The sequence below is a fragment of the Lynx canadensis genome, chromosome X, assembly GCF_007474595.2.
Source record: "Lynx canadensis isolate LIC74 chromosome X, mLynCan4.pri.v2, whole genome shotgun sequence".
Classification (NCBI taxonomy): domain Eukaryota; kingdom Metazoa; phylum Chordata; class Mammalia; order Carnivora; family Felidae; genus Lynx; species Lynx canadensis.
The window spans coordinates 47,305,821-47,324,341 of NC_044321.2; the positions used below are offsets into that span (position 1 = coordinate 47,305,821).

The 18,521-nt window shown below is 39.9% G+C and overlaps 1 protein-coding gene across 6 annotated transcripts in view; it reads right to left on the bottom strand.

Annotated features, from left to right (window-relative positions):
- The window catches only part of PFKFB1 (6-phosphofructo-2-kinase/fructose-2,6-biphosphatase 1), a 155,551-nt gene that overhangs the window by 135,964 nt on the left and 1,066 nt on the right, over nucleotides 1–18,521 (bottom strand). The window contains exon 1 of one of the 6 annotated variants that reach the window (XM_030305578.1): nucleotides 13,751–14,009. The exons of 3 other annotated variants lie outside the window; for them this stretch is intronic. In XM_030305578.1, the coding sequence (XP_030161438.1) occupies nucleotides 13,751–13,856 (106 nt within the window). In that variant the 5' untranslated portion in view covers nucleotides 13,857–14,009. Of the gene's footprint in view, nucleotides 1–13,750; nucleotides 14,010–18,521 lie in introns of those variants that run through there. 2 more of the 6 variants (XM_030305575.1, XM_030305576.1) reach the window with 2 other exon arrangements.

Genomic DNA, 18,521 nt, shown 5'->3' on the forward strand with positions numbered 1-18,521 from the left:
ATACAAAAATACTGATTTGGTGGGGTACATGCACCCTGATGTTTATAGCAGTATTGTTAACAATAGCCAAATTATGGACAGAGTTCAAATGTCCACTGACTGATGAATGGATAAAGAATTGCTACACACACACACAGGAATATTACTCAGCCATCGAAAAGGATGAAATCTTCCCATTAGCAAAGATGTGGATGGAGCTAGAGTATATTATGTTAAGTAAGCAAAATAAGCCAATCAAAGAAAGACAAATACCATATGATTTCACTCATATGTTGAATTTAAGAAAAAAAAACAGATGGACATATGGGAAGAGACAAAAAGAGAGGGAAGCAAACCATAGGGCCTTTTAACTATATAGTACTAAGGGTTGCTGAAGGGGAGGTGGCTGGAGGATTGGCTAAATGATTGATGGATATTAAAGAGGGAAGTTGTGTGGAGCACTTGTGTTACATGTGAGTGAATCGCTAAATTCTTCTCCTGAAACAATATTACACTATATGTTAACTAACTAGAATTTAAATAAAAATTTGAAAAAATAAGTAAAAATATAAAAATTTTATTTATTTATTATTTTTTATTTTTTTAAATGTTTATCTATTTTGAGATTGGGAGAGAGAGAGAGAGAGAGAGAGCCGAGGAGAGACACTGAGAGAGATGGAGGGAGAGAATCCCAAGCAGGACCCACACTGTCAGCACAGAGCCTGACGTGGGGTTCGAACTCACAAACTGTGAGATCATGACCTGAGCTAAAATCAAGAGTCAGACGTTCAACTGACTGAGCCACCCAGGTGCCCCTATAATTAAAAAGTTTTTAAAGAAATGTAAGGAAGAAAATATAAGAAATTGAACACTGAAGCAGAAAAAAAAATGGGCGGAAGACATGAATAGACATTTTTCCGAAGAAGAAATACACATGACCAACAGACACATAAAAAGATGTTCATCATCACATACCATCAGGGAAATGCAAATCAAAACTACAATGAGATACCACCTCACATCTGTCCAAATGGCTAAAATCAATAACACAAGAAACATGTGTTTGTGAGGACCTGAAGAAAAAGGAACCCTCTTGGACTGTTAGTGGAAATTAGTGGCTCAGTCTGTTAAGCATCCAACTTCAGCCAGGTCATGATCTCATAGTTTGTGGGTTCGAGCCCTGTGTCTGGCTCTGTGCTGACAGCTCAGAGCCTGGAGCCTGCTTCAGATTCTGTGTCTCCCTCTCTCTCTGCACCTCCCTCCTCACACACTCTCTCTCAAAAATAAATGTTAAAAAAATAAATAAAATTTAAAAAAAATCAACTGTAATAAAAAGACAAATAACCTAATTTAAAAATAGGCAAAGAATTTAAATAGACATTTCTCCAAAGAAGATATACAAATGGTCAAGTAGTTTACGAACTATTTTATAGTTTATAGTTATAGAACTAGTTTATAGTCATTAGTGAAATGCAAATGAGCATCATGAGATATACTTTCATACCCACTTAAGATGGATATAATTAAAAATGGACAAAAACAAGTGCTAGTGAGGACACAGAGAAATTGGAACCCTCAAATATTGTTTTTGGGAAAGTAAAACTTTGAAAAACAGTTTGACCACTTTGAAAAATATTTTGGCAGTTCCTCAAAGCATCATAGATTGAGTTACCAGATGACTCAGCAATTTTATTCCTAGGTATATATCCAAGAGAAATGAAAGCATATATCCACACAAAAACTTGTACAATGATGTTCATGGAAGCATTATTCATAATTGCCAAAAGTGGAAACAACCCAAATGTCCATCAATTTATGAGTAGATAGATTGTATATCCGTACAGTGAAATATCATTCAGTTATAAAGGGGAATGAAATATCTACACATGCTACAACATGGATTAACCTTGCAAATATTATGTCCAATGAAAGCAGGCAGGTAGAAAAGGCCACATATTGTATGATTCAATTTGTATTAAATGTCCAGAACAGGGGCGCCTGGGTGGCGCAGTCGGTTAAGCGTCCGACTTCAGCCAGGTCACGATCTCGCGGTCCCTGAGTTCGAGCCCCGCATCAGGCTCTGGGCTGATGGCTCAGAGCCTGGAGCCTGTTTCCGATTCTGTGTCTCCCTCTCTTTCTGCCCCTCCCCCGTTCATGCTCTGTCTCTCTCTCTGTCCCAAAAATAAATAAACGTTGAAAAAAAAATTTAAAAAAAAAAAATAAAAAAAAATGTCCGGAACAGGCAAATCTATAGAGACAATAAACAGATTAGTGGTAGCCAGGGGCTGAGGGGAAGGGGGAACTGGAATGACTCCAAAGGGTATGAGGTTTCTTTTGAGGGTGATGAAAATGTTCTGGAATTACTGGTAATAGTATACAACCATGTGTATATGATAAAAACCACTAAGTTGTATACTTTAAAAAGGTATGTGAATTAAATCTCTATCAAAAACAATCTTTAGAAAGTATAGAAAAGATATACCAAGCAAATAATAAACTAAATGTATTAATATCAGAAAAAATTTTGGGATTCTGGGAAGATGACGGCGTAGGAGGACGCTGGGCTCACCGCGCGTCCTGCTGATCACTTAGATTCCACCTACACCTGCCTAAATAACCCAGAAAACCGCCAGAGGATTAGCAGAACGGAGTCACCGGACCCAAGTGCAGACGAGAGGCCCACGGAAGAGGGTAGGAAGGGCGGCGAGGCGGTGCGCGCTCCACGGACTGGCGGGAGGGAGCCGGGGCGGAGGGGCGGCTCGCCGGCCAAGCAGAGCCCCCGAGTCCGGCTTGCAAAAGCGGAGGGGCCTGACGGACTGTGTTCTGACAGCAAGCGAGACTTAGCGTCTGGGAGGTCATAAGTTAACAGCTCTGCTCGGAAAGCGGGAAGGCTGGAGGACAAAGGGAGGGTGAGCTGCGGAGCCCCCGGACGACAGAGCTCAGTTTGGCGGGGAACAAAGGCGCTCGCCAGCGCCATCTCCCCCGCCCATCCCCCAGCCAAAATCCCAAAGGGAACCGGTTCCTGCCAGGGAACTTGCTCGCTCCGCGCGAACACCCAACTCTGTGCTTCTGCGGAGCCAAACCTCCGGCAGCGATCTGACTCCCTCCGGCTGCCACAGGGCCCCTCCTGAAGTGGATCACCTAAGGAGAAGCGAGCTAAGCCTGCCCCCCCTGCCGCCGTGCACCTTGCCTTCCCACCCCAGCTAATACGCCAGATCCCCAGCATCACAAGCCTGGCAGTGTGCAAGTAGCCCAGACGGGCCACGCCACCCCACAGTGAATCCCACCCCTAGGAGAGGGGAAGAGAAGGCACACAGCAGTCTGACTGTGGCCCCAGCGGTGGGCTGGGGGCAGACATCAGGTCGGACTGCGGCCCCGCCCACCAACTCCAGTTATACACCACAGCACAGGGGAAGTGCCCTGCAGGCCCTCACCACACCAGGGACTATCCAAAATGACCAAGCGGAAGAATTCCCCTCAGAAGAATCTCCAGGAAATAACAACAGCTAATGAGCTGATCAAAAAGGATTTAAATAATATAACAGAAAGTGAATTTAGAATAATAGTCATAAAATTAATCGCTGGGCTGGAAAACAGCATACAGGACAGCAGAGAATCTCTTGCTACAGACATCAGGGGACTAAGGAACAGTCACGAAGAGCTGAAAAACGCTTTAAAGGAAATGGAAAACAAAATGCAAACCACCACGGCTCGGATGGAAGAGGCAGAGGAGAGAATAGGTGAACTAGAAGATAAAGTTATGGAAAAAGAGGAAGCTGAGAAAAAGAGAGATAAAAAAATCCAGGAGTACGAGGGGAAAATTAGAGAACTAAGTGATACACTAAAAAGAAATAATATACGCATAATTGGTATCCCAGAGGAGGAAGAGAGAGGGAAAGGTGCTGAAGGGGTACTTGAAGAAATAATAGCTGAGAACTTCCCTGAAATGGGGAAGGAAAAAGGCATTGAAATCCAAGAGGCACAGAGAACTCCCTTCAGACGTAACTTGAATCGATCTTCTGCACGACATATCATAGTGAAACTGGCAAAATACAAGGATGAAGAGAAAATTCTGAAAGCAGCAAGGGGTAAACGTGCCCTCACATATAAAGGGAGACCTATAAGACTCGTGACTGATCTCTCTTTTGAAACTTGGCAGGCCAGAAAGAATTGGCACGAGATTTTCAGGGTGCTAGACAGCAAAAATATGCAGCCAAGAATCCTTTATCCAGCAAGTCTGTCATTTAGAATAGAAGGAGAGATAAAGGTCTTCCCAAACAAACAAAAACTGAAGGAATTTGTCACCACTAAACCAGCCCTACAAGAGATCCTAAGGGGGACCCTGTGAGACAAAGTACCAGAGACATCACTACAAGCATAAAACATACAGACATCACAATGACTCTAAACCCGTATCTTTCTATAATAACACTGAATGTAAATGGATTAAATGCGCCAACCAAAAGACATAGGGTATCAGAATGGATAAAAAAACAAGACCCATCTATTTGCTGTCTACAAGAGACTCATTTTAGACCTGAGGACACCTTTAGATTCAGAGTGAGGGGATGGAGAACTATTTATCATGCTACTGGAAGCCAGAAGAAAGCTGGAGTAGCCATACTTATATCAGACAAACTAGACTTTAAATTAAAGGCTGTAACAAGAGATGAAGAAGGACATTATATAATAGTTACAGGGTCTATCCATCAGGAAGAGCTAACAATTATAAATGTCTATGCGCCGAATACCGGAGCCCCCAAATATATAAAACAATTACTCATAAACAGAAGCAACCTTATTGATAAGAATGTGGTAATTGCTGGGGACTTTAACACCCCACTTACAGAAATGGATAGATCATCTAGACACACAGTCAATAAAGAAACAAGGGCCCTGAATGAGACACTGGATCAGATGGACTTGACAGATATATTTAGAACTCTGCATCCCAAAGCAACAGAATATACTTTCTTCTCCAGTGCACATGGAACATTCTCCAAGATAGATCATATACTGGGTCACAAAACAGCCCTTCATAAGTTTACAAGAATTGAAATTATACCATGCATACTTTCAGACCACAATGCTATGAAGCTTGAAATCAACCACAGGAAAAAGTCTGGAAAACCTCCAAAAGCATGGAGGTTAAAGAACACCCTACTAACGAATGAGTGGGTCAACCAGGCAATTAGAGAAGAAATCAAAAAATATATGGAAACAAACGAAAATGAAAATACAACAATCCAAACGCTTTGGGACGCAGCGAAGGCAGTCCTGAGAGGAAAATACCTTGCAATCCAGGCCTATCTCAAGAAACAAGAAAAAGCCCAAATACAAAATCTAACAGCACACCTAAAGGAAATAGAAGCAGAACAGCAAAGGCAGCCTAAACCCAGCAGAAGAAGAGAAATAATAAAGATCAGAGCAGAAATAAACAATATAGAATCTAAAAAAACTGTAGAGCAGATCAACGAAACCAAGAGTTGGTTTTTTGAAAAAATAAACAAAATTGACAAACCTCTAGCCAGGCTTCTCAAAAAGAAAAGGGAGATGACCCAAATAGATAAAATCATGAATGAAAATGGAATTATTACAACCAATCCCTCAGAGATACAAACAATTATCAGGGAATACTATGAAAAATTATATGCCAACAAATTGGACAACCTGGAAGAAATGGACACATTCCTGAACACCCACACTCTTCCAAAACTCAATCAGGAGGAAATAGAAAGCTTGAACAGACCCATAACCAGCGAAGAAATTGAATCGGTTATCAAAATCTCCCAACAAATAAGAGTCCAGGACCAGATGGCTTCCCAGGGGAGTTCTACCAGACGTTTAAAGCAGAGATAATACCTATCCTTCTCAAGCTATTCCAAGAAATAGAAAGGGAAGGAAAACTTCCAGACTCATTCTATGAAGCCAGTATTACTTTGATTCCTAAACCAGACAGAGACCCAGTAAAAAAAGAGAACTACAGGCCAATATCCCTGATGAATATGGATGCCAAAACTCTCAATAAGATACTAGCAAATCGAATTCAACAGCATATAAAAAGAATTATTCACCATGATCAAGTGGGATTCATTCCTGGGATGCAGGGCTGGTTCAACATTCGCAAATCAATCAACGTGATACATCACATTAACAAAAAAAAAAGAGAAGAACCATATGATCCTGTCAATCGATGCAGAAAAGGCCTTTGACAAAATCCAGCACCCTTTCTTAATAAAAACCCTTGAGAAAGTCGGGATAGAAGGAACATACTTAAAGATCATCAAAGCCATTTATGAAAAGCCCACAGCTAACATCATCCTCAACGGGGAAAAACTGAGAGCTTTTTCCCTGAGATCAGGAACACGACAGGGATGCCCACTCTCACTGTTGTTGTTTAACATAGTGCTGGAAGTTCTAGCATCAGCAATCAGACAACAAAAGGAAATCAAAGGCATCAAAATTGGCAAAGATGAAGTCAAGCTTTCGCTTTTTGCAGATGACATGATATTATACATGGAAAATCCGATAGACTCCACCAAAAGTCTGCTAGAACTGATACATGAATTCAGCAAAGTTGCAGGATACAAAAGCAATGTACAGAAATCAGTTGCATTCTTATACACTAACAATGAAGCAACAGAAAGACAAATAAAGAAACTGATCCCATTCACAATTGCACCAAGAAGCATAAAATACCTAGGAATAAATCTAACCAAAGATGTAAAGGATCTGTATGCTGAAAACTATAGAAAGCTTATGAAGGTAATTGAAGAAGATTTAAAGAAATGGAAAGACATTCCCTGCTCATGGATTGGAAAAATAAATATTGTCAAAATGTCAATACTACCCAAAGCTATCTACACATTCAATGCAATCCCAATCAAAATTGCACCAGCATTCTTCTCGAAACTAGAACAAGCAATCCTAAAATTCATATGGAACCACAAAAGGCCCCGAATAGCCAAAGGAATTTTGAAGAAGAAGACCAAAGCAGGAGGCATCACAATCCCAGACTTCAGCCTCTACTACAAAGCTGTCATCATCAAGACAGCATGGTATTGGCACAAAAACAGACACACAGACCAATGGAATAGAATAGAAACCCCAGAACTAGACCCACAAACATATGGCCAACTCATCTTTGACAAAGCAGGAAAGAACATCCAATGGAAAAAAGACAGCCTCTTTAACAAATGGTGCTGGGAGAACTGGACAGCAACATGCAGAAGGTTGAAACTAGACCACTTTCTCACACCATTTACAAAAATAAACTCAAAATGGATAAAGGACCTAAATGTGAGACAGGAAACCATCAAAACCTTAGAGGAGAAAGCAGGAAAAGACCTCTCTGACCTCAGCCGTAGCAATCTCTTACTCGACACATCCCCAAAGGCAAGGGAATTAAAAGCAAAAGTGAATTACTGGGACCTTATGAAGATAAAAAGCTTCTGCACAGCAAAGGAAACAACCAACAAAACTAAAAGGCAACCAACGGAATGGGAAAAGATATTTGCAAATGACATATCGGACAAAGGGCTAGTATCTAAAATCTATAAAGAGCTCACCAAACTCCACACCCGAAAAACAAATAACCCAGTGAAGAAATGGGCAGAAAACATGAATAGACACTTCTCTAAAGAAGACATCCAGATGGCCAACAGGCACATGAAAAGATGTTCAGCGTCGCTCCTTATCAGGGAAATACAAATCAAAACCACACTCAGGTATCACCTCACGCCAGTCAGAGTGGCCAAAATGAACAAATCAGGAGACTATAGATGCTGGAGAGGATGTGGAGAAACGGGAACCCTCTTGCACTGTTGGTGGGAATGCAAATTGGTGCAGCCGCTCTGGAAAGCAGTGTGGAGGTTCCTCAGAAAATTAAAAATAGACCTACCCTATGACCCAGCAATAGCACTGCTAGGAATCTACCCAAGGGATACAGGAGTACTGTTGCATAGGGGCACTTGTACCCCAATGTTCATAGCAGCACTCTCAACAATAGCCAAATTATGGAAAGAGCCTAAATGTCCATCAACTGATGAATGGATAAAGAAATTGTGGTTTATATACACAATGGAATACTACGTGGCAATGAGAAAAATGAAATATGGCCTTTTGTAGCAACGTGGATGGAACTGGAGAGTGTGATGCTAAGTGAAATAAGCCATACAGAGAAAGACAGATACCATATGGTTTCACTCTTATGTGGATCCTGAGAAACTTAACAGGAACCCATGGGGGAGGGGAAGGTAAAAAAAAAAAAAAAAGGACGTTAGAGTGGGAGAGAGCCAAAGCATAAGAGACTGTTAAAAACTGAGAACAAACTGAGGGTTGATGGGGGGTGGGAGGGAGGGGCGGGTGGGTGATGGGTATTGAGGAGGGCACCTTTTGGGATGAGCACTGGGTGTTGTATGGAAACCAATTTGTCAATAAACTTCATATAAAAAAAAAATAAAAAAAAAAAAAGAAAAAAAAAAAAAAAAGAAAAAATATTGATTGTAGGGCAAAATGCCAAAGATACTAAATAACCAGAAATTATTTCCTTACACATTGATAAGATATTAAATTCACCAGGAAGATACAGCAATTGCAAATTTATTTACAATTATTCAAAATTGACATAGTTACCAGGAGATAGCAACAATTTTTTTCATATCAACAATTAGACAAAAACCCAGAAGAATGTAGAACATTTGAACCAGATTAACAAACATGACTAATTGAAGGATATACTACACTAAAATGTATATTTTTTTCAGGCACTTATGGAATGTTTACCAAAAATGACCTTCTTGGTACAAAAAGCAAATCTCAGTATGTTTCAAAGAATTGAAATCGTAAGAAGTTTGTTCTCTGAGAAGAATGTAAGAAAACTGGAAGTGGCAGGGGCACTGATCTGTCAAAACAGAAGCTGGCCCAAGGACTGGCACCAAATTACTGAAGGCCTCCTGCTGTGTCAGGCATTAACCCTTTAGTTGTTAAATGGTGATTAGTAGGTCCCAGCCGTCCTGAGAAAGGGACTGAGGTGGCCAGGGCAATGAGGTAAGTGGTGGGGAAACTAAGAAAGCCAGGAGCAATGTCTATTTACCAAATAATCTGGAAAGACTTTAAAAATCCTTATGTCCATACAATTGTGCATCTGAGGAATATCAGTCCTATTTACTAGGTCATTTATAACATCGGGTGCTGATACTCAAATATGAGATGAGCATCCAACTCCAGACGTTAAAAAAAATCAAAAGAAATTGAAAGAAATAGTATAATGATAAGACTAAATAGAAAACAAAGACATAACAGAAAATTAAAAAGCCAAAAGTTGATTATTTTAAAAAACTTATTGAAGTGACAAACTTTTGGCAATATTGATCAAGAGGAAAATGAGAAAGTACAAATAAACAATATCAGAACAAAAGAGAGGATATAACTGCAAATGCAACAGAGATTTTAATTAAAAAAAATTTAACGTTTATTTATTACTGTGAGACAGAGAGACACAGAGTGTGAGCAGGGGAGGGGCAGAGAGAGGGGAGACACAGAATCTGAAGCAGGCTCCAGGCTCTGAGCTGTCAGCACAGAGCCTGATGCAGGGCTTGAACTCACAAACTGTGAGATCATGACCTGACCCGAAGTCAGTTGCCTAACCAACTGAGCCACCCAGGCGCCCTGCAACAGAGATTTTAAAAATCCAAAAATAAGAACTTCAAGCAAATAAATTTGAAAAGTTATATGAAATAGAAAAATTCCTAGAAAACCATAACTTAACAATATTAACAAGTAGAAATAGCAAACTGGAATAATTCTATAACTATTTAAAAGATTGTATCAGTTAAATTTTTTCTTTCAAAGAAGACAGCTGTCTCAAACGGTTTTATCTGAAAGTTGTGCCAAATATTTAAAAACATATAGCTTCTTGTATGACCTCTGTCAGAAAATAATATGAAAGGAAATCGTTCCCACTTCATTTTATGACACCAAAATCAAACAGAAACATGAGAATGGAAAAATTACAAACCAATCTCATTCATGAACAAAATGCCAAATTCCTAAATATAATTGTTAATGAACTAAATCCAGCAGTTTTTATTTATCCTAAGACTGTGAGATTAGTGCAACACGAGAAAAATCTCTAATGTAATTCACATTAACAAATTCAAATAGAAAATTAACATGTCATCTTAGTGAATACAGAAAACACATTTAATGAAAGTACTCATTAAAAAAAATCCTATTGACAAACTAAGAATGAACTGGAACTTCCTTAACCTGTTAAATGGTATCTACAAAAAACTACTGCAAATTCATTCAATGGTGAAACTTTAAAAGCATTCCCTTTAAAAATTAGGATCAACATAACAATGCGCATTGTTAACATTTCTATTCAACATTGTGCTTAAAATGGTGTGTTTGTGTTGGAGGTGAGAGGTCCTAGGAGTCCAGTAATGTAAGAAACGGAGATATAAAAATATAAAGATGGGGGGTGAAAAAAGAAAACTGTCATTTACATATAAATTATCAAAATTAATAAGAAAGTTTATCAGGTTTTCTAGTTACAAATGCAATATACAAACAACTATAATTATACTTGTAAACATTAGCAATAAATTGCTATAAAATATATTTTTCTAAAAAGGTATTATTTACAATAGCAGCAAGAAATAAAAGAATTTCTGGGGCATCTGGGTGGCTCAGTCAGTTAAGCATCTGACTCTTGATTTAGGCTCAGGTCATCATCTCAGGGGTCTAGAGATCCTGCCTCATGTCGGGCTCTGCACTGGGCATGGAACCTGCTTAAGATTCTGTCCTTCTCCCTCTGTCCCTCCCCCACACGTGCACAGAGACACTCTGTGCACTCTAAAAAAAAAGGAAATAAAAGAATTACTTATAATGATGTGCAAGTCCTTTCAAATTATAAAGCTTCACTTGAATAACATGGAAAGGGTTTAAATAGATGGAGAGACATACTATGTTTACAGAAGACTCCATGTCACAAAAATGTTAACTCTCCTTAAATTGATTTACACATTGAATGCAATTCCAATCAAAATCTCAAAAGGTTTGCCTGTGTGTGTGTGTGTGTGTGTGTGTGTTACTTAAAAAGCTGATTCCTGGGGCACCTGGGTGCCTCAGTCATTTGAATGTCTGACTCGTGGCTTGGGTCATGATCCCGGTGTCCTGGGATCAAGCCCCGTGTTGCACTCCATGCTGAGCATGAAACCTGCTTAAGCTCTCTCTCTCTCCCCGCTGCCCCTCTACCCTGCTCGTGCATGCTCTCTCTCTCTAAAATTAAAAAAAATGAAAAGTTGCTTCCAAAATTTATGTGGACAAACATTTTTATTGCACTATTGTTCATAACCAAAAGCTAGAAACTACCTAAATGATCATAAACAGATGGGTAAACAAACCATGAGATATTCACAAAATGTAGCATTGCATAGCATGGAGAATAAACAATGTAACTGCATGCACAATAATATAGATGGCACACAAAACATAATGTTGAATGATAAAACAAGTGCAGATGAACATACACAGCTTTTCAAGCACTTTACACATGTTAAAGAATTTAGTTCTCAGAATAGCATCATTGATTGTGTCCATCTCTTCACCCACTGCCTCCTTTGGGGCCAAGTAGGTCTTCTAGAGAGGATGCTCCAAGCAAAAGATGATTCAGGTCTTTCAGTGGTAAATAGACTCCCCAGCAAGGGAGGTGAGGCAGACATTGCCCAGGGCAGGATTTGGCAAACACTAAGTTTATTGCATCTGTGGTTTGACATAAGTCAGTCAATCACTAATGAGTGACTGTCTTGTGCAAACAGAGCCCATGCTTGCCTATGATAAGAGGTAGAGTGGAAGTAGAGCATTAAATACCTGCTATGTGCCAGGCTCTGAGCTTGATGCTGAAGATATGATGGGCAAAAAGATCACACACCTACATTGTTTAAATAATACCTAACATTCATTGAGCACTTATTTTAAGCCAGACAATTCTCTAAACATTTCATATACTTTAGCTCTCTAATCTTCACAACAACACTATTAGTCACTTCTTTTTACAGATGGAACAATGGAAGCACAGGGAGGTAAAGATACTCTCCCAAAGTCACAGAGGCAGGAGGTAGCTGAGCTGGGATTCAAACCTAGGCAGTCTGGATCCAGAACCTCTGAATCACTGAATCACCCCAACAACATGGTGTGGGGAGTAGTTATTAATCCTGTTTTGCAGTTGAGGAAATAGAGGCTCAGAACTAAAGTGAGCACATATTTGTTTTGCACCCTCTACATGACAGCAACTATATTAAGTGATTTATGTATATATAGTTCTGCAACCTGAAAGAGTTCACAGGAATATAAAAGGCCTAACTCTGTAGGACCCAGGTGTGCAGAGACTAGCTTGCCTGCTTGCCAGCTAGACCCAACTGTCCCTTGGAAAGGATCAAAGTAGTTGACTGGACAGAGGTGAGATGTAATTCTCAGTCTCATCCAGGCTCCTAGATCTCTAGATGAGTGAGTGAAACTGCTGGTGGATAGAAGAAGGAAAGAGAACAGGAGGCTGGGTTTTTTTCTGCCTCTTCCTCTTCTTCCTCCGTCTTCACCTTACATACTACATACCATATTTTAACATCCTACATCTTCCTGTATTCTCTAAGCAACTACATCTCCTCCCAATATCCTTGAGCCTGAACATCCTCGAACATTTGTATAGTGGAAACTTAGTCAGCTGTTTCTCAAGATGTCTGGGTCCCACAGTGCACAACTTTCTTAACTCTGCCCACCTCATGGCTCCTCAAGCCATATCCTTGGGCTGGAAGCACCTTGGTTCACAACCATCCCTGTTATCTATAGGGAATGGTATACTACAGTTTATATATATATATATATATATATATATATATATATATATATATAGTATATACATTTATATTATAGTATATATATTTATATATATACTATATATATTTATATATATAGCATATATTGTGTGTATATATATATAGTATATATATTGTGTGTGTATATATATAGTATATATTGTATATATATATACAAGTTTTGTTTGATTCTCCTTTTTCCCTGCTCTTTAAGTTCTCCAAGTGAATATTTCACAGCAGGGTGTCCCTGAGAAGCTGAGTGTTTTCTCTCTCAAATTTCCAGAACAGCAAAAGTGTCCATGTATGCCAAGATAGCAATGCAGGAGACAGGACACCCAGGGCATCAGACAGATAGAAACTTACCATAAGAGGCTTGTGAAAATGGAGGAGACAAACTGACCAATGACGTGGTACTGTTATGTATCCAGCACCTGTTCCCTGAGAAATTATGCCAGGAACTATCACCTTATTTCACCCAAGCACTATCAGACAAGACCAATTTCCAGACACTTCACTGAGATCACCAAAATGAAACATTCTAGGCCAGCACTGAACAGTTCCAAATTAGAAATGTGAAATTTCAAACAAAAAGCATTTGAAATAAGCTCTGGATAAGAAAGAAAAAAGTGCCTAGTGAAAAATCGCTCTGATTAAGATGGTCTTTACCTAATCTGCATTCTTTCTCTGTCCTTCATCTCTCTCTCTTTGTCTTTCTCTTATTCTTTTTCTATCTTTTCTGCCATTGGCCTTTTGTTATTTTTCAGCTATTTAATTCAGCTGCTTATCTAGTCCCACTTTCAGGTTGGGTTGGGGGTAGATGGGGAGCATGTCCTTTGCTCTTATATACCCCCTCTACCACCACCACCTTGAGGCCCATGGAAGCAAATCACACTTACAGCCCCTCCTCTGTTGTAGCCCGCTGCTGCCACTGCTATGTGGAATCCAGATCTTCTGCAACCTGGTTTGGGTGAGCTCTTCCATCTCTCGAGACATCTTAGGCATCACAGCTAATGACACCACTGTCCACAAGGTACTGGGCCTCACTCCTGCCTTACTAGCTATCTCTTCTGTTGCTGTGGCCACAGCAGCAGGTGGACAGAGTTGGGACAGGGAGGTGCACTGGGCTTCTGAGCCCTCTGGCAGCCTGTATCCAGCCCCCTCTCCTCTTTCCTAGTCCTTGCCTGACTTGCCTGCCTCTGTGCCTGTATGTACCAGTGGGGGCTTGGGTGCAGAGTGACAGAGAGAGAGAGAGAGAGAGAGAGAGAGAGAGAGAGAGAGAGAGATTGGGCAGAGGTCAGCAGAGGCCTCTGAACTCCAAGGGCTGTGTACATAGGAGATAAGTTGGAGCCCAGCAAGGAAGGTAGCCAGCAAGATAGCCTAGGTCTGGCCAGTTACTTCCCTCCAATGAAGACAGGACTAGTAGAGTATGCAAATAAAAGACCAAAGATCATGTGCTTACATCCTGTGTGGGGTGGAAAAAGTAAAGGTGATAGAGACATGTCTCAGCAGCTTTCACAGCTTTGAAATAAAAATGCGCCCAAGTAGATTGTCAAATTCTAACCCAGAAACCTCTAGAGATCCACATCACAGATTCAAGGTTCTCAAGTACAAACAAAAAAATCCCTACTGAAAACTGCAATATTTTGAGCTAGCAATCAAAAACTCAAACTGGAAGTGGAAGGTTCATTGTCTCCCTGTTTTCCCCCACCCCCAAATGTTACTGCAACTATTGTCTTCCCCTGAATTCTGCTGCCTTTCCCACCACAGGGCCTCTCCCTTCTAAAATGTTCTGCTTAGGGAGCATACTTGGAGAGATGGACACCATCTGGTCATCTTTATGTTCTCCCCAACCAAGGCTAAATAAATTAGAGTAAACGTTTGGAAGAGGAGTGAATGCAGCCATTTTTGGGGGGAGAGATGGTAAGCACTGCCCACATGGCTTCCAGCTGCCATTAGGAACCCCAGGGAGAAAGGCATCATGATCTGATCCACAACCTGACTACAGCTCTTCAAGCCAAGCTGTGAAGATGGTGGAGGCTTAGAGTGAAGGCTGCAGCAGGCTGAGTGTGGGGACCAGGGAGCAATGACCTCAAAGTAGGACAAGTCCATAGGCCAGAACCATCCCACCCAGATGTGTGTGCTCTACCTAGCCACCCCCCCTCCACTCTGGGTTGTTTTGAGGTTTTCATGTGTAGAACTCATGTAATGACACAGCTTACCTGGAAGATGTCCAAGTGTACTCTTACTTCATTCTTTTGCAACCTTCCCACCCCCTGATGAATCTCCAGTGATTGGCTACAAGGAAACTCAACTTTCTTCCACTGAACTGGGCTACACAGGAGCAAGCTTTTGGGGATAGAAATCTCTAATCACTTTCCTTCAATGCTCTCAGCTCCACTTTGCCTTTTAAGAAGTTCCTTAAAAATTTATTCTCAGTATCCTGGTCTATTCAGAGGTTAGATTCCCTCCGGTTGTGTATAAATCATTCCAAACCTTTAATACATTTCAAAGCCTGCTCATCTAAATGAATCTATTGAGGCAGCGAATCACAGTGGTTAAGAGCAATGGGCTGTGGAGCCAAACTACTTGAGTGGAATCCCACCTCTTCCTTCTGCTATGAGATCCTGGGCAGAAGACTTAACTTCTCAGTCCCTCATTTTTTTTCTTTAATCTGATAAGAGTATCTACCCGCTTAGGGTTGTTGAAGATTCAACATGTTAATACACATAAAGCAACCTAGAAATGCTCAAAATACATTACTTAACACCCATTCTCTTTATGTAGTAAATGATTAATCACCTCTTTAGCTAATCTGCAACTTTTAATATAATGCTGAGCATATAAGAAACAGTAAGGGGAACTTACAACATATAACAAGGGGTTAACATTTATAATAAAGAGCTCTTGCTAATCAATTAGATAAACTCACTTTTACTTTTTTGGTCCTGTAGCAAACAAGTGACCAATTCAGGAGTAAGACACTGCGGACCTGATTTTTCCCAGTCCAGGGCTTTTTTGTTGTTGCTAATTAATTAGTTTAGCTTGATTTAAGAAGGGAGTCTTCCAGATGGTCTCAGAACCTTGAGAGTCTCAGAACTAGACTTTGGAAGAGATACAACTCTCTTAATCCTAATAAGTCTCCTAACTGGTATTACTCTGCTAATGCTAATCTTTTTTTTTCCCCTCAGCATTGGCTTTGCTTGCTACTGAGTTGGGTTTTTTTCTTTTTCTGACAGTGCAATATTGCACATACTATATTTTGTGTTAGATTTTTTTTATTGAAGTATAATTAGCATACAGTGTTTTATTAGTTTCAGGTGTGAAATATAATAATTCAACAATTCTATACATCTCTCAGTGATCATCTAGATAAGTGTACTCTTAATCTTTTTTATTTATTCTATCCCTCCCCTCATCTACCTCACCTCTGGCAGCCACCAGTTTATATGTATTTAAGAGTCTGTTTTTGTCTTTTTTTCTTGTTTGTTTGCTTCTTAAATTTCACATGAGTGAATTCATATGATATTTGTCTTTCTCTGACTTATTTCACTTCACATTATTATTCTCTAAGTCCATCCATGTTGTTGCAAATGGCAAGATTTTATTCTTTTTATGCCTGAGTAATATTCCATTGTTTATATATATGCCATATATTCTTTATCCATTCATCTACCAGTGGACATTTGGGGTGATTCCATATCTTAGCTATTGTAAATAAGGCTGCAATAAACATAGGAGTGTATATATATTTTTGAATTAGTGTTTTCGTTTTCTTTGGGTAAATACCCAGTAGTGGAATTGCTGGATCATATCGTATTTCTATTTTTAATTTTTTGAGGAACTTCTATAATGTTTTCCACAGTGGTTCCATCAATTTACATTCCCACCAGCAGTGTATCAGGGTTCCTTTTTTTCCCACATGCTTGCCAACACTTGTTATTTCTTGTGTTTTTGATTTTAGCCATTGTGACAGGTGTAAGGTAATATCTCATTTTCATTTGTAATGCTAATAATCTTAACAATAACCTTTCACATGTATGTTTCCATGGAGCACAAAGCAACAACATATTCCATATCCTAGTTGTGCCTTATAAATATTCTCACTAGTCTCACAGGGAAATTGAGGTCTAGAGAGGGGAAATAACTTGTCCAAAGTAATTGAGCCAGTCACATGAACCCCCTTCTATGTTTACAATTTTGTCCTCACAAACTTGCCAAGAGGCAGAAAGATAATTTTAGCATCAGGAAATCTGAGATAGGAAGCAAGCAGGCTATTGGCAAGGTCTGAAAGGGTAAACCTGGATTCCAGGCTTGAAAACCCAAGTGAAAATTACCTGGAACTGGAACTAGCTAGCTGGTTGGTTTTGTTGTTGTTGTTTTGTTTTGTTTTGTTTTTGTGGTTGTATGTGTGTTGTTTGGGTTTTTGTTGTTGTTGTTGTTTACCACTGTTACCAATTTTGATACTAGAAGCAGGAGAACTAAACAAGCTTTATGGAAAAGTTTTAGAATGGCTCTTCTCAATCAAGTTCAACCTATTTCTGTAGCCATATGTCTCTTTAGACCCTCATGCTTAAACTACACTGGCTGACTCACTGATTCCCCAAACATAGCATATGCCTTTTTTTTTTAACCTCTGGGCCTTTGCTCAGCCTGAAATGCCTTATCTTTCCTTCCATTCTCAATTAAATCTGACTCATTTTTCAAGACCTGGTTCAATGTTTGCCTTCTCTGGGAAACTTTCCCTGTATACTGGGACAGGCATTATCTTTGGTTCTCGTATTGTCTATATGCTTCAATCTATCTGAGCAAGTATCCACCAGTGTTTGTATACTTCCCTACTAGACTGTGAGTTACTTGAGGATGGGGACTAGACCTCAGTTATCTGTGATCAGTGTTTCCAGTGTCCAGCTCAGGTCCTGGTAAAGAGAAGACACTTGCTCAGTGAGTATTTGTGCAATCTATATCTCTCTGCCCTAGATGAGATGACCATGTAGATGAATAATCCCCTATTCAGAAAGGTAAATGTTATAACTTAGAGCTATGCAGGGAACTGGGGGGGGGGGGCAAACTAGGTCTAAAAGTAGAAGGTGGAATCTAGAAAGTTTCTCAACCTTGAATGGGGCAGAATAGAATAAACAAAAGAATGAAAGCCTTCCCTAAAAAGGTCCAGTTAACTGGTTACAAAAAAAGAGTTCACTATCAGAGACTTACACAAGACCCAGATCTGAGTCACAAATTCTAAAATGAGGTTAACTGTAGGAAGAAAAATTACATAGTGTGACTTCCTGAGGCCCACTTATCCTGACTATCCTCCCAAAGTATGGGGTATGTGGGAGAATCCCATTAAAAGCAGTATTAAGACCATACTGATGGGGGGCACCTGGATGGCTCAGTCAGTTGAGCATTCGACTTCGGCTCAGGTTCGTGGTTCGTGGGTTCGAGCCCCGCATCGGGCTCTGTGCTGACAGCTCAGAGCCTGGATCCTGCTTTGGATTCTGTGTACTCACCTCTCTCTGCCTCTCCCCCACTCATGCTCTGTCTCACTCTGTCTCTCAAAAATAAATAAATGTTAAAAAAATTTTTTAAAAAAGACCATACTGATGGGTTACAAAATCACAAAATGGGATCTCCTTATTAGTAATGCTTGGGAGTATGTGAGTATGAATG